Here is a 16,982-nt window from a genome sequence, read left to right as displayed (position 1 = left end):
TCGAATAATTCTACAATGACAATTAATTCTAGAATTTTTAATTAAATTATAACTGAATCGTAACTGATTTCTAAGATATAGAAAAATCCTGATCGAATCGTTTTTCTTTGCGTCTTGCACTTATTGTATCAAATAAACTGTGTAAAAACAGCTAACAGAAAGATGCGACAAAAAGAAGTTATTGATTTGAATCAATATTCCATTCCTATGTCTCAGCAACCTCAATTAACTATAGAAACCAGTACACACTTGAGTTTTTCAAAACTTCAAAAAGTATTACATAAATAAGATTATTAGGGTGCAAAATTTTGATTGACCACGTTAGTCGTCTTTCTTGGAAAAAGAGGTCAAATCAATTTTTTTTGCAATGACCAGTGATACATCAAATAACATAAGGAAATCAAATTTAAATCTTTGTAAGATTTTTATTCCAGAAAATTTAAGCTTGACAAATAAATGTAAATTGGTGGCATTCTTTGCCCATAGGTTGTCCGGCTCCGTATTGTATGTGCTTTCAATTTATTACGAAGTCTTCTCATTCTCAAGACAATTAAATTATGGTATAAAGTATGTGTAGAAAAAGCCCTAAAATAATGAACAAATCAGTTTAAGCATTATCTTATCATTTCAATTGTACGGGGTGAGGGCTTATTATTCACAGAGTGCGCTACTCAGTTAATCTTTAAAAAAAACACACCTCACAATACATAATTAACAACGTACACATATTAAACAAACACAAAAGTAGACAATGGTGCCTGGCCTTTATAAGGCTGTCAGCAGTGAATTGGTACAGACCCCAGTAGTGAAGTATAAACAAGCTTTCGCATGGATGAAAGGGAATTTTGTATTCACTCCGTTTCTTCTTCTTCTTATTCAGAAGACGGGCTTTTCAGTCGATACTATTTAGCCCTTTTCCTTTTGGCTCACTCTGTAGGATCGACAGAGCTATGGAGCTGGTTTCTCTTATATGATTTGTATCTGCTCAGATTTCTTGAAGTACATCTTTTGATACCAGCAGTTGAATTACAAGAGAATATATATTGAGCTCTGTGCTCTGCGAGAAAGCATGGTCAGCAAGACTCTTGGCTATTAGTGGAATTTTGTGGTGTTTGAAGCATTCTAACATTTTACATTGCAGGGTATACTGTGCAGACGTCAGCATATTACATTCAAATAGGCAATGATCTATTGTTTCATTCTTAAGAATACAGAACCTGCAAAGGGGGGACGAGGGAACTTCGCCACTTGAATTAGGGATCTGATATGAAAATGCCTGAAAAATTTAGCCTATTTGAACCTGACCGAATTCTATGATTAATCTTGGAAAGGTGCTTACTTGGGAAAGGTGATAGGGTAGGATTCTTATTATTTAGCAGTACCTCTGTAAGTCTCCAGCGGTAAATATATCTAATGGGGATTGGTCTCCCACTTGGCTGGTCAATATTTAAAGCATTTTTTTGCTCAAGCCAAAGAAAGAAGCTCAAGGCTTGACAAAGAGTCAGAATATATTATAATATTTTTAATATTAACATTCATATATTCATTAACCATGAGGAAATCTAATGCCATGATTATGGCATTTAGCTCGGCAGACATTACAGATGAATTATCGTGTAATCTCTCTCCTAAAGCGATATTATAGGTTGGGAAGAATGCTCCGCTTGCCACTTTCTCATTCATTTTGGACCCATCTACACAAATTTGGAAATGGTTTTTATAAGCAACATTATTTAGCTCGGCAAATTTTTTCTGAATAAAAGAAATGGGGGTAAGTTCTTTGGTCCACTTTGAGAAGTCGGTCTTTATTATGGGGATTGACCAACTCCAAGGGGGGGGGGGTTGGGGGAATGTGGGTGAAATAGATTTTACTGGCACTGGGAACTTCTTGTGGATATTTGCATATTCATTTGCAACGCCTCTAAACATAGATGGATTTCTCAACCAGTTATGCAGGGTATGAGAATCATTGGCTTCAATTTTTGTAAGGTAATTAATTAGTAAAGCTCTTCTTCTTTCGTTTATTGGTGATAGTCCACTCTCAGTAAGCAGAAACGTAGTTTTTGTTGGTTTCCTAAGACCAACTATAGACGAATTATATCATTTTGCGTCGTTTCGATTTTTCTGTTTTTTTTTTCTAGCTTTGCCTTCTTCTTCTTCTTCAGCAGGCGGGGGCTTTTCAGTCGATACTATTCAGCCCTTTTCCTTTTGACTCACTCTGTGAGATCGACAGAGCTATGGAGCTGGTTTGCCACTAATGTTATAGCGGGTATCCTCTTCTTCTTCCCCAACTCTAGTTGGGCAGGGCTTGGCCCAGCCAAGGGGGCTAAATATCACAGGTTAGCGATGAGCTATTCCAACAGCCCCGTGCATCGACACATTTAGTTTCATGCAACTTTAAACACATTTTGGATAAATGTGGGCACAAACTGTGTTAATTACGACTCAAATTTTGTTAATAATGGATAATCTTTGTCTTCGGATTCTTAGAATGTAGAACATCTGCCATATGAAAATATAAAAAGAAGCTTTTGATACGAGCATATTTTAATTTTCACTTTGAAGCAGCACTTTTGCTGCTTCAAAGTGAAAAATGTTTGGCGAAGATAGCCTAGTGAGATTATTAGCAGAAAATAATATAACAGTTCAAAATAAAGATGAAACCTTTTAAATGATAGTGAAACAAATATAAATTTTTTAACTGGACATTTCGGACACATATACAATGTCCATCATCAAAAGTAAAATTAAAAGACATTAATAAAAACAAACAAAATTTATACCCAATAAACTAATTACATATGATTTATTGTTCTTATTTTTTTCAATACAACAGCAAAAGCAAATCTTCTTGACCTTTTCGGTTCCAGTTCATTATATTTATCTGACATATCAGGTGGACAGAGTTCGAAGTTCTTATGGGAAATGATATTTATTTTACTTAAACTCTGTAAATTATTTTGAATTGAGTTTAATCTAAATTCACCTCTATCTCCGCTTATGGAATTATTTTTAAATATTTTTTTTTTATTTTCCGATTGTTTCCCTTAAAATTTGCTCTAAACGCTGATCCCTGGAAATCAAAGAAACATTCTCAAACAAAATAAAATTATTTGGATTGTTAGAAATATAATACAATAGAGCCGACGTGAAATCTTCAGGTTTGGAATTTTGCTTTAAATACAATGAAATAGAATTATGATGTTTGTTGTTCTTCTCCGGTCACGCTTGCTAGTTAAAATTTGGTTTAATCATATCCGTAACTGACCACATTTTTAGAATTTGCTCTCCAAAACTCATTGAGGAGGAATTATTGTTGCTAAAAGAAATTTTAATAAGTAACCATTACCCAGATTAATTAATTGTCCAGACTTTTTCGAAAAGAAGGAATAAATTTTTAAAATTTTCTAACGATATCCTGGAAATAACGGAAAAGAAAGATGTCTTTTGTTCTTCACCATATGTTCCAGGGCTGAGTGAATTTTACAAAATAATGGTTTAAAGGTAACTTTAAGCGATAGTAATACTTTGGCCAGTTTTTTATATTTTGGAAAGGATCGAACTTCCGTAGAGCAACAAAGTGGAGTTTATATAGTCCCATTTACTTGTGAAAGCTGTTATGTGGGACGTACTAACCTGAATTTGAAAATGAGATTGCTACAATATCATAATTACATTTCATCGTAAAGAAAAATTCCAAACCTGAAGATTTCATGTCGACTCTGTCGGAACATATTTTAATTTTCCGAATCATTTTATTTTGTTTGAGAATGTTTCTTTGATTTCTAAGGACCAAGGTTTAAAGCAGATTCTCAGGAAAATGATCGAAATTAAAAAAAAAAATATTCAAGGATAATTCTATAAACAGAGATATAGTTGAATTTGGATTGAATTTAATTTATAATAAGTTACTGAGATCAAATGAAGTAAATCTTATATCACCTAAGAGCTTTTACCTCTGTCCAGCTGATATATCAAATAGATCTAATGAACTGGAACCAAAAAGGTCAAGGAGATTTGCTTCCGCTGTTGCATTGAAAGAAATAAGAGCAATAAACTATGTGTAATTAGTTTATTGGATATAAATTTTGTTTGTTTGTATTGATGTCTTATAATTTTACTGCTGATGATGGAGACTGTGTATGCGTCTGAAACATACAGTTAAAAATTCAAAATTTTTACTGTCAATTAAAAAGTTCCATCCCTATTTTGAACCGTTATATTTTCGTCATTGAAAGGCAGTGTTGTCTTCAAATAGAGTCTTCGAAATTTAGAAAATAATTTAGACATTGCAACTCTGGACGCTTGAAGCGAAGCTTTTGAACCACTGCGTATGAGTCTAAGTTATGTGGATCAAGGAACAATTGGATTAATATGCTACCCTTTTTTAATTTTGAGTGGAGCTAAACTTGATTTTTAAAAGGGTGTAATTCAAGTAATTGTGCTTTAAGTTTTAGGAACAGAGTATAAGCCCCCAGATGGGAGGCTAGGCTATGCCATTCTCACAGTCCCAGGGGTAGGCTATAGGCCTAGCCTACTTATTTCCACTCCTTATACCTCTAAAGGGCAATGGCCTTTGTTGAACTTTAAAATTCTTTGTGTTATGAAAGTAAAACCTGGCAAAACAGATCTTGCTTAATTGATCTTGGCAAACCAGTTTAATTGGAGTACAAGGAAACTGTTTTCTACTTTACAACTTTGCTCCATCTCAATTTATGAAGCTACAAAGATCTGCTAATACATTTACTTAATAAAAAAACTATGAATATGGCATAAAATTCTGCTCAAATAGCAGGAATTGCAGTTTCAGAACTAAACCAGAGAAAATAAAACATAAGTGAGAACTAAGGCAAAATGTTATTTTTTTTCAAAATTTCAGTAGGTGTCTCCCAGTGTATATTTTTGGCCCTGAACTCATTACTGAAAGTCTCATTTTCCCAACACAACCCATTTCCAAGATAGCAAAAAGTAGATGAACTAGAATTTATGCAAGTCCCTGCCACTGTTACCTCCCTAAATTATGAAGCTGTTAATCCTTATTTAAGCTATAGGCCAAACCAATTCAGGTAATAATAAAGAATCATAATTATATGACTATGATAAGAGAACTACAGGAGGATCTACCACCTTATCTTGCTATCAAATACAATTTAAGGTAATTTAAGGATAAATTTGAAGTTAAAAAATACAGACCAAACATGTTTCTATTTCCATATTGGCCCATTACAGCAAAAACAAGAATAATATAATTCACAGTACGTAAGAGGAATATTTAAATGGTATGTATCTTAACTGATGTATAGAAAAAAATTTTTTCCAGGGACCAAAAATGTCAAATTTGGCTTTATATGGCACAGGTAGTATGTCATGCATACATGTCTAGTTCCCCTGAATGAAAATGCATAAAGTTGAGAAAGATTAGGTGTAAAAAGAGTTTCTTTATAACTGACTTTATTGACTTTATGTTATTGCAGGCTTTACTGCATCAGAAAAATCTACCTTTTTACTTGTTAATTACAAAATTAGTGGCAAGGTCAGGGAAAACATATTTTCAGTTACAAAGAGGCTCACTAAAAAGTCCAAGTTTTCATTCACACTTTGAAGGAACTGAGCCTTAATGGTAGGTTTCTTGTCAATCCAAGATTTGATTGCATCTAAAATTTCTATGGAATGAAACAAATCTACACCTGATTGCACAGGGTTGTGGTGTTCAATCCAACAATTGAGGCACATTTTTTTTTTAGTTTTTTTCTTCTGTTGTCACTTTCTGTTCTTTCAGATTGCAGAATAAGAATTGCTTTCCTTTTTGGGTTGTTCAATAAATTGTAAACACTTTCAATTTTGCACACCCTGAACAGTGCATCTTTCAGAAATGTAAAGAAATAAGCAGCGTGAGCTGTAATGCACATACATGCCTTTAGGATACTTTTCCTTTATAAGTGCTGGAATTCCCTTAATATTTCCAGTCATCACCTCTGCACCATCATATCCTTGACCTACCATGTATTGTGGTTGAAGTATGAGATCATTTATGTTTTTTCATATTACATCTGCCAATCCCTTTCTATATATATCAGCAACAAGATTGAATTGCAAGAACTCTTCATGAACTTCTTCATTTTTGACAAACCTAACACAGAAAGTCATTTATTTGCCAGAGTATTGTATCATTTTGTGTATCTGTCATTTTATCAACAAGTACAGAAAACCACCAAGATTCTTTTCCTTTCTCTGCAAGTTTTTTTTTCAAAGCATAGCTGTTAAGTAATGTAATGATCTTGTTTTGAGTAAGTTGCAGTTATCCCTGATTTTTCCAGGTGGTCCTTCAAGTTAGTATTGTCAGGTTAAATCTGGAATTTTAATTAAGATCTGAAGTTGCCTTCTCTGTTTTCGAATAGCTTTGTTAATTGATAGAATTACAAAGTGTTTGTGTGCATGAAATGCTAGCCCTTTTCTGGCAATGAAAATGAATGTATGTGATATTAACTTAAAAATTTCCCTGTTTCTGTTTTCCTTTTCTTAATTATGTTTGCTTAGATTTTCTTATAATATAATTTTCAATTACAAGTTAAAGTCTTGTTGCCAAGCCAGTAATTTTGCAATAAGTGAACCTGTTTGGAGATATTTAATTTTGGGTTGGATTGGAAAAGCTTGGGAAAGAATCTGAGATCACTTCTATCAACTCTAAGGGAGACTGGGTCTATTTTTTTTGTGGGGGAGTCCCTTTGAGGAGCCATGAATGATAGATGGTTTGCTCAAAAGACAACTGGTTGGCCAATTGTTGTGACCCTTTTACCAATATTTTGTCTCTCTGATTCATAGTCCTTGGGGGATATTCTCTACCAATCACTTCATATTTCACCCAAACCTTTGTCCAGCAATCCTATTCATGGTTTTAACTCTTCATGGAAATCAACAATTATTTCCTGTAAACCTTATTCATTGAGTAAGATATCCAAATTCATCTTCAGTTAGTATCAAAACCTATTCTTCATTTGATTATCCCAGGGGATGGGACCAAGAATGAACTGATTAATGACTTGCTTGGACTTGTAGCTGTTTTCCCTGTATGTCTATCGTTTTCATAGGCCTTTGTATTTTTGGCCATGGATTATTTCAAATTGTGCCAAGGGGCAATTTGCGTTTTAATTGAGATGTAGTGTTGCTTTCACCTCTTGATATTAAGAGGCCAGTTCAGCCAATTTTTCTTGATGGCTGGCATCATTGAATGAGCCAGAACATGATTCTATGCTTCTCACAAAGGTAAATTTGTGGGAGTGAGAAAATTTTAATTGAATCATGCTTAGCACAATTAGCTTCCACCATGTTTATGGATTGGGGGGTTAGAATTCACTCTGGCTTGGCCAGAAGATTGCTTGACTAGATTAGCACAATTATTTGCTGCTAATCTTGTGAACTTCAATTTTCCAAACCTCTTGCGGATGCCCATACAACCTAGACTCTGGTTTCTACAGTAGATCTGGATCCAAGCTGTGGAAGCAGCAGCACAAACGCTATTGGAAGAAAGATGGCAAATGGATATTGTAAAGTTGAAGTTCAGTGTGTATGTTTGTAAGGGTAGACCAGCGTGGCATGTGAGTGGTTATTTATTTTACAAGGGGGGGGGGGGTGTTGGGGCTCCTTGCCCCTTTTTTCATATAAATGACCAGTTTTATTTAAATTAAATTGGCTAGCTCAGCCAATTTTTCTTGATGGCTGGCATCATCAAATGTGCTAGAACCTGATTCATACTTGTCACAAAGGTCAATTTGTTAGAGCAAAAATTTTAATCAAGTCATGCTTAGCATGATTAGGTTCCACTATGTTTTGGATGGGGGGGGGGGGTGGAATTCACTCTGGCTTGACCAAAAGATTGCTTGATTAGATTGACATGATTATTTGCTGCTAATCTTGTTGACTTAAATTTTCCAAACTTCATGTGGATGCCCAAACTATCTAGACTCTGGTTGTTCTTCAGCAGAGACGTGTATTGGGTGACAGATCACAGAACAAAGCTATGGAAGCAGCAGCACAGACGCTGGTGGAAGGAAGAAGGCAAATGAATTTTGTAAAGATTAAGTTCAGTATTTATGTTTTTAAGGGTGGACCAGCATGGCATGTGGGTGGTCATTTATCTTATGGGGGGAGGTGTTGATGCTCCCTGCTTCTTTTCTTTTTTTTTCAGCTAAATGACCTGTTTTCCTTTTCTTATTTATATTTGCTTAGATTTGCTCATAATACAATTTTCAATTACAAGTTAAATTCTTGTTGTCAAGTCCATAATTATGCAATAAGTGAACTTTTGAGATAAAATCTAATTCTGTCTGTCTGAACTTGGCCATTAATACCATTAATGGTATTCAAAAAGTTTTTGATTTTGAAGCTTTCATTTATAGGATCAGCCAGGGTCAGTGTAAGATCCCCCCCCTATGCCAAGTTCTTTATATTAAAGTAGTGATTTTGTTTTTTACCTGTTTTCAGAATTTTTAGATATGTGTATTGTTGGAGTTGACCTTTGGGAGATTAGAAGTCGGTTATTTTCTTCAACTGTGCAAGATTATTTTTCCCAAACCCAGGCAGGGTAGGAAAAGAGCTATCGTTTATAATAAATCAACAAAGGGGTCCATTCACCCTCCAAAAAGATAGCTAGTGATGTTTGTGGTGATGCAGACTGTGGCACCCTTGGCCCATAGTTCCGTACTCTTGATCATTTGATCACGTTACCATACTCTAACAAAACCGTCAGCAGCCCTGGTGTGGCGTAATAGTGGTGCCAGTGTTGGCCCCACTTATAATATTTTGCAAATCCTCTCTGAATCATCAAATTAATTGTTCTTATTCACAATTTAGCCCCCCTCCCCTCTATAGAATCATGTATACATGCCTGGTTTCTCTGAATCAACAAGCATCTATAAGAATGAAGTTGACAAAGGCTGGGTACATAGAGTTCTTTTACAACTAGGAGGCAGCTGAATTTGTAACAAGGCCCTAGAAGTCATCATAGAGCATCACAAGAATGAGGTTTTTTGTATTCACTATGTGCTGGGAACTATGTAATTAAAGGTATGTAAAAGGGGAAGCTATGTAGCTCATAAAATACCAGAAGTACTATCCATCATGTAGTATCAAGTACAGTTCTTTGTTATTCACTGTGATAGTATTTCCTCAAGAGTTACCACTTATCAAGGCCTACCCCACAGAACTGTTTGTGGTCACAGTCATAGTTAAGCAAAATCATGAAGTCCCAATATTGCTATGAGGTCATGCAGACATTCCAAGGATAGGGATGGAAAAAGGAGTCTATAACAGAGTGGAAACCCACAGCTTCAGAAAAACTCCAGTCTTTTGCACCCATATTATCCTTGTCAGAGCATTTTGTTTGTACAGAAGAATCAAATTGCTGTTTATTCCTTGAAAAACTTTGTTCTTTGTAATTAACTTTAAGTAGTAAGTGCTAAGCTAGTAAACAAAAATTGTACTGTTTTGGTAAACTGGTTCTTTTGTTTTTTGGCCAAATGTATGTGCAACTAATATTCTAATAACTAATATTCTTTTTTTACTTATGGATAAGCAGCTGTTTGATTTTGTTGGATGGTGCAAGTTGTTTCGGGTTTCTTTTTTCCTCAAAAATCAAGTTGAGTTTTCTCTCTTTATTAGTCTCCCATACTCTTTGTTTTACAGCTACGATTTTGTATTTGATGCAACTGGCTGGAGCTGTTCATGCAATCTCTTTTGAATTTTCTTTGCAGACATCTATCTTAAATTGGATTTGAACCAGATTCTTGTTTTTGAATTAAGGAGAGCATTTGGTTTTCATTTATCGATTGATTTTAGGACTTCTGACTGTATAGATTAATGAGAGGTTAGAAGATTAACCATTGAGGATTTCTGGCAACTTAATGCGGGAGCTGTCATGTCCCCTTTTAAAACTGTATTTCAGTATCGAAATCTTGTTTTTAGTAATTTACCATGTATATGTAGTGTGAATTTTCCTTCTTTTGTTCTCTGAAAATATATCTTTTTACAAAAAAAAACCTTTTAAAATATTCCTTGCTATTGAACAAAACTCATTTCCTTGCTTTTCCTTTTAGGCAAAAGTGCCAGGGTGCTGAAAATAACAAATATCAAACATTTATTACATGATGAGTCTTAATGAAGGTTCAAGTCTTCTGCCATCTTCCTCTAGAAGCTATGTAAGTCACCTGTCTAAATTTATTGATATGAGAAGTGTGTGTGTGATGTATTTTGTAAGGATAAGAAAAATGCAACATTGCTTTACTTACCAGGCATTACTGATGATTACTTTACTGAATAGGCTATTTGCCAACAGATATCTGCAAAAATGAAAACTAAGCAGACAAGTTCTATGAAGAGGAACTTGAAAATGAATGATCTGTCAAATTTTTATTTGTATAGTGTTTTTTTTTCTACTTTACGACATTTACAGTAGAAAATGTTTTCTATCATTTAAAAACTATGAAATACCTATGGTTAAAATATTGGTTATTATTTAAGTACAATAAAAAAAGGTGAGGGGTCCCAAAATTAGTTCAAGTTCTTCCCCTTGCTTGAAATACTAGTATAATTTGTTTTTCTATAATTTGGAAGAAATATATTGAAATACATTTTCAACGTTTTTTAAAACAGTGCAACCTTGAATCACACTCTTAGAACAAATGCAAGAGGCAATAAAAGGATATTTAGTGTTGGACCAAGGCTGCCCAGGATTTTAATGATCTTACTCTTTTTGATGTTTTTGTAGCATAGAAATTTGATTCTTTTCTTATGGAACTTGCCCATTGGCCAAGTGCCATATAGCTATTGCAATATCTGTCTGTCAGTCAGTTGGTCTGCAGGTCCTGGTTTTGCTAGTTTGTGCACTTCCAGATAAGCTAGGATGATAAAAGTTGGCAGGCGTATCAGGGACCAGACCAGATTAAGTTAAAAATAGTCACTTCCCTGATTCGACCACCTGGGGGGAGTAGAGGGATGGTTAATTTGGAATAATTTGAAAAAATGAGGTAATTTCAACTTATGAATGGGTGATCAGATTTTAAGGAAATTCGATACTTAAAAGGATCTCGTGTCTCAGAGCCGTTAGTTTAAATCCTGACCAGATCCGGTGACATTGGAGGGGTTGGAGCAGGAAACCAGAAATCATGGAAAACGCTTAGAGTGGAGAGATCAGGATGAAACTTGGTGGGAAGAATAAGCACAAGTCCTAGCTACGTGATTGACATAACCAGACCCGATCAACTCTCTTTGGGGGAATTGGGGGGATTTCCAATGCTTTGGCGAGTTTGGCGCTTCTGGACGTGCTAGGACAATAAAAATTGGTAGGCATGTCAGGGACCTGTACAAATTAACTTGATTACAGTCGTTTCCCCAAAGTGACCATCTGAGCGGGGGCATCTGGGCGAGGAAGTCGTGAAAAAAGTGAGGTATGTTTATCTTACGAATGGGCTTATGAAATTGCCTAGGTCTTATACTTGACTAAAAACTTAATTTCCACCTTCACATCACAAATACAATAAAATAATGGTATAAGAAAACCAGAATAATAAAAATACTACTTTTCACACCCCGGGGGTGTAATAAGAAAACTTAACTCCATATAACACCCCATATTGATTATGGGCTCACTGTTTATGGTACTTGTGCAAAGACCCAGATACAAAAATTGAAACATCACACAATGATATAATCTGCCTCGTATTTGGTCTTAGGAGACCAACTAGTTCTAAGTTTCTGCTTACTGAGAGTGGATTATCAACAATAAATGAAAGGTGAAGATTTCTTTTAATAAATTATCTGACAGAAATTGAAGCCAATAGCTCACATTACCTGCATAACTTATGAAGAAATCCATCCATGTATAGGCATTGCAAATGAATTTGCCAGCACCCAGAAGAAACTCCCAGTGTCATCAAAAGTCAATTGCACCTACCTTCCCCCTATTCTCCTCCCCTCCCCATGGAGTTTATCTCCATAATAAACACAAATTTCTCAAAACAGACTAAAGAACTTACCTGCATTGCTTTCATCCAGAAAAAAATTGCTGAATTTAATACAATTATATATAAAAACCATTTCTCAATTTTGTTGATGGGTCCAAAATGAATGAAATGGTGGCAAGTGAAACTTTTTTCCCATCCCTTAATATTGCAATGGGTGAGAGAATGTATGATAATGTGTCTACAATGTCTGCTGAGTTAAATGCCATATTCATGGCATTAGAGTGCCTTATGAATAATCAAACTTCCATTCCTAATTTACAAAATATTGTTGTTTATTTCAAGTCTCTGTTAAGCCTAGAGCTTTTGTATTCAGCTTCTCAGTACTAGACGGATATAGACACGTTATTTTGTCTTAGCGTTATTGACACTCTTGCATCAAGATGCATAAGAATATACCTTCAGTATCTTCCAAACCACTCAGGTATAACTGGTAACCATCAGGTGGATGAATATGTAAAAAAAATGCTCTAAATATTGACCATCCAAGTGGAAGGCTAATCCCTATTAGAGACATATTTTGCTGGAAATTATCAAAGATAATGTTAAATAAGAAAAAACCAAATTTATCTCCCTTTCCCAGTAAGTACCTTTCTAAAATTTTTCATAGAATTCGGTCAGGCTCAAACGAGCAAAATTTTCAGGTGTTTTTGTATCAGTTCCCTAGTTCAAATAGCAAAAAATTTCTCTTCCCCTCTTTGCAGGTAATATAATTTAAAAAAATGAAACAATTAGTCATTGCCTATTTGAATGTAATATGGTGATGGGTGCACAGTATACCTGCTATGTAAACTGTTAAAGTGCTTCAAACACCACAAAATCCTACTATCAGCTAAGAGTCTAGCTGATCATACCTGCACACAGAGTACGGAACTTAATGTATATCCTCTGATGTTTCAATTCCTAGAATCAAAAGATTTACTGCAAGATGTCTAAGCAGATTGAAGATAAATAAGGAACAACCAATGCAGTAGCTCATTTTAAGTCACAGAGTGAGTCAAAAGGAAAAGGCCTGAATAGTCTCGGCTGAAAAGTCCACATTTGCTGAAAGAGAAGAAGAGCTGTTCCATTCTTGAATTGTGTGAACACTTGTGAAGTGTGTGTTGAATAATTTTACTGATATCACAACTCTCTTGTCTGACCCTGAACCATCAGGACAGACTTCAAGACAAGCAGGACACTTCGTATTTTCTCTTGATCTATCGTAATTTTATGTGCTGTATCAAATTCGAATCAAATCTTCTTTGGCATTCATCTCAACACGGTTTCTGTAAAAAATGTTCATGTAATACACAGCTTTTGGAAGTAATTACTGACTTCCATAGGATGGCAGATGAAGGTCTCAGGTTTTATTGTATTTATATAGATTTTTCTAAGGCGTTTGATAAAATTTCCATTCCGCTTTTGCTACAAAAGTGTGAGGTATATCACCTTGGGGCCAGAACATTGAATTGGATTGGTGATTATTTAACAGACAGGACGCAGAAATTGATTGTAGGTGATGCTTTGTCCTCTGCTGAGATAGTTTTAAGTGGCGTTCCACAAGGTAGTTGCCTTGGTCCAGTATTTTTCTGCCTTTTCATCAATGACTTGCCTCTTGTTGTCCACCATTCCACAGTTAAAATGTTCGCAGATGTAGTGAAGCTCTTCTGCTCCTTGACAAATTCTGATGAAGCTTCGTTGCTTCAAAAAGACTTGGATGCAGTGCACAATTGGTGTGATGCTAACTCATTGTTTGTCAACGAAAATAACTGTAGGGTCGTCCATTACTTCGGCAAAGTAGAACAAAGTTACCAATACCATCTTGCTGGACATTCAATCTTACCTGTTGAAAATGTCCGTGACCTTGGTGTTCATTTTGATTCTAGTCTTAGGTTTGACAGGCTTGTCTCTGAAGTAACTCGTATGGTAAACTATCAGCTATTATGTCTTAGACGGAATTTCCGTAAGTTTAATCTCCGTTCATTCAGTGCCATTTATAAATCAACAGTTCGACCTATGCTCGGACACAGTTCGTCAGTATGGTATCCATTGAATAAAAAAGACAGAACAAGGGTTGAAAAAAGTACAGCAAAGAGCAACTAAGCTTGTACCTTATTTGAAACATTTGCCGTATGAAAATAGACTGCACAGGCTAGGATTGCCAAGTATTCAATTCCGAAAGGATAGGGCAGACATTATTAACACATTCCGTGTAATCAAAGGCATTGATAATATAATTACATCACAGTTCTTCACGTTTAATGACACTAACAGGACCCGTTATCACCCACATATATTGTACCCCTCACTTTCAAAAAGGAAAATAGGCCAACATTCATTTTACAGCAGGGTGTGGAAGCCATGGAATGACCTTCCACCCAAAACATTTCTAACAGATGACATAAACAGATTCAAAACAAAACTAGTAGAAACAAATATTCAAAGTAAATCATTTTTAAATAATTTATAGTATTATTTGTCAGTGTTTGTTGTAGTTGTTATTTTCATTGATTTGTATGTGTGTATTATGTTGTCAGTAATGTCATAATTTCTATTTATTTTTTTTATTGTGACAAGCTTGAAAGCTTACCGTATTTGGTATTAATAAATAAATATGAACAGTGCTTTTCTTAATTCTTGTCTTACACATTTGTACTTCTCTCTTCCTATTATCTCTATTAAGTAGCTGAGTTTTGTGTCAAAAAGACATATTAGGGTATGTCCCAAGTATGGTTACCATTTGTCCCATCTATAGAGCATTATTCCATTAGGACAAAACGGGAGTTGTGAAATTAAGGCCTTTCCTTAAAAACTGAATGAGCTCCCAGTTTAAAACTTGAGGATAACTTTCTTAGTTAATGCAAAAGATGCTGATGTTGGAGAAGAAAAAAATGTCTCAAGTGCAGACATACTTCCCCAAAACGACAACGGTGAAAATTAAAACAATCAGCAAACTAATGTTTAAAAAAATTGTTAAATAACTTTGCATATGATGTCAGTTACGAGCAGGAATTTGCCCAAATGCAGGATTGCTCATGGTTTGTCCTTTGTGGTAAATCATTTCTTGTTTGTGATTTTTTTTTTATTTCTGGTGATTTTCTGGGATTTTTTTTTTGTCACTGTCTAGTTAGACTTAAATTTTTTTTCTTTTGTCCTGCAATTTTCACCTGAAATGAGGAATTGAGGAAATGAGGGACACAAGAAGGAAACTCTAAATAAAGTGGATGGAGGGATAACATGTAACAGCTGCATTTGTCTTGGGTGTTTTAGTGCTGCAACGAATTAATAGTTTCTGTAGCAGTTGTAGCAATAGTAATATTAGTAGAAGTAATAATTCCAGTTGTAGTAAAGTAAACAAATATATTATGAAACTTAACTTTATAACTTTCTAGTAAATTATCAACTTAACTTTATGAAACTTAATTTATCAACTTTATGAAACTTAATGATTTTAATATTTTTTTCATGATATTAACTTATGAAAAAAGTAAAATGACTTGAAAGAAAAGTAAAAGAAAGAGACACAACATAAAATAAGCAGGAATTGAATATTTTCCTCATCAGTGAGCAGAGCTTGGTAACTGGAAGAAATTTAATACCAAATATTGGAAAATTAGTTCTGATGATCATATACCATACCATAATACAATAAAATGTCAAAAATAAGGAAATTTGAAAGAAAATGAAAACACTGCCATTGAGCCTATTAAGAGCACGTTCATCATAAGAAAACCAAGGGTGGTAAATAAACTGTATACAGCTCTCGAACGCTCTCACCTTGATTTTGGAGTGGTGGTAGCGCCCCCGCAATACAAAATAGAGGCTAGGGCCATAGGGAATGTGTGAAGAAGGGCAACAAAACTTGTCCCCACCTTGCATTGTGCTCTGTATGAATAACGCCTACATTCTTTAAAGTCGCTCACCTTGACTTGTCGACGAAACATGGATGATTCAATTACAACCCAGAAATGGATGAACTCTGGATAATGAACCAAATATCTTCCCTCTTCTTTCCAGAACTGTGCTAGAGGCCACGGCAAAAAAGAATCCATCTCCCCTGGTCTTGAAGAAGAGAGCAACATAATTTTTTTAGTGCTAGAGTAGTACCATTGTGGAATGGGGTGACGGAAAAGACAGTCAAGGCAGCCATTATAGATTCCTTCAAAGCTGGGGTTGACAAAGATTGTGCCAACGTTGATTGGAAGCCCAATTGGGACTCAAAAATCAACTGAAGTCATTACACCATCACCAGTGAGAAATCCACGGGAGGTCATCACCGCCTTTTCTTGCTGGCAATATAATTGTAAACACTCTGCCACCTATCCTAAGTAAAAACTTGAGGTCCACTTTGCCCCCCCCCCTCCAACGCCCTTAAAATTTTTAATTCAATCCCTCTAACTGTCTTGAGATATTACTGAGATAAGTTTAATCTCTTCCCGTGTATCCCTTCCCTGAACTTAAAATTTGGTGTCCACTTGTCCCCCTCCCCAACACTTTTGATTTTTCTTGCTACTTTGCCGGGAATAGATTCTAAACTGTCCTTGAGGTATTACAGGTACATTATTTTGAATACCTAACCATAGAAAGTGTATTTTGATTTACCTAGCTGCTTCTACGAGAATATTTTCACAAGAGCTTCTATTCAAAAACTTTTAAGATAGACAAAAAAAAAAAACATTTGTCCCCTCATTCCCTTTCCCTAAATACAATGTTTAAAAAGTCCCGCTGCCCCCTTCCAACATTCTGAAAGTTTCATCTCTATCTCTCAAGCTGTTCTCAAGATATAGTAGATATGCTATTTTGATAATATGGATGTGTATAGTGTCTCTTGACTTACTTCTGCCCCCTCCCAAGTTAAAATCGATACATTGGCATTATTCTTTGACCAAACTCATTATTCTTCATTTCCCTATATCATAATTTATCATAATTGTTATTAAGTTCATTATTGTTCTAAGTTCAAAAGCTTATGATTTTTCCGCAACG

General features: G+C 35.1%; 1 protein-coding gene across 1 annotated transcript in view; it reads left to right on the top strand.

The window, feature by feature from the left end:
- Nucleotides 1-4,298: 4,298 nt before the first annotated feature.
- Nucleotides 4,299-16,982, top strand: part of LOC136030379 (protein Malvolio-like) — a 71,916-nt gene continuing 59,232 nt past the window's right edge. Inside the window, exons 1-2 of the mRNA XM_065709304.1 lie at nucleotides 4,299-4,435; nucleotides 10,092-10,193. Of these exons, the coding sequence (XP_065565376.1) occupies nucleotides 10,140-10,193 (54 nt within the window). The 5' untranslated portion in view covers nucleotides 4,299-4,435; nucleotides 10,092-10,139. The remainder of the gene's footprint in view (nucleotides 4,436-10,091; nucleotides 10,194-16,982) is intronic.

Source organism: Artemia franciscana, chromosome 8 (assembly GCF_032884065.1).
Source record: "Artemia franciscana chromosome 8, ASM3288406v1, whole genome shotgun sequence".
NCBI lineage: Eukaryota > Metazoa > Arthropoda > Branchiopoda > Anostraca > Artemiidae > Artemia > Artemia franciscana.
The sequence above is the reverse complement of the archived record's forward strand: the minus strand, read 5'-3'. Positions and strand labels throughout refer to the sequence as shown.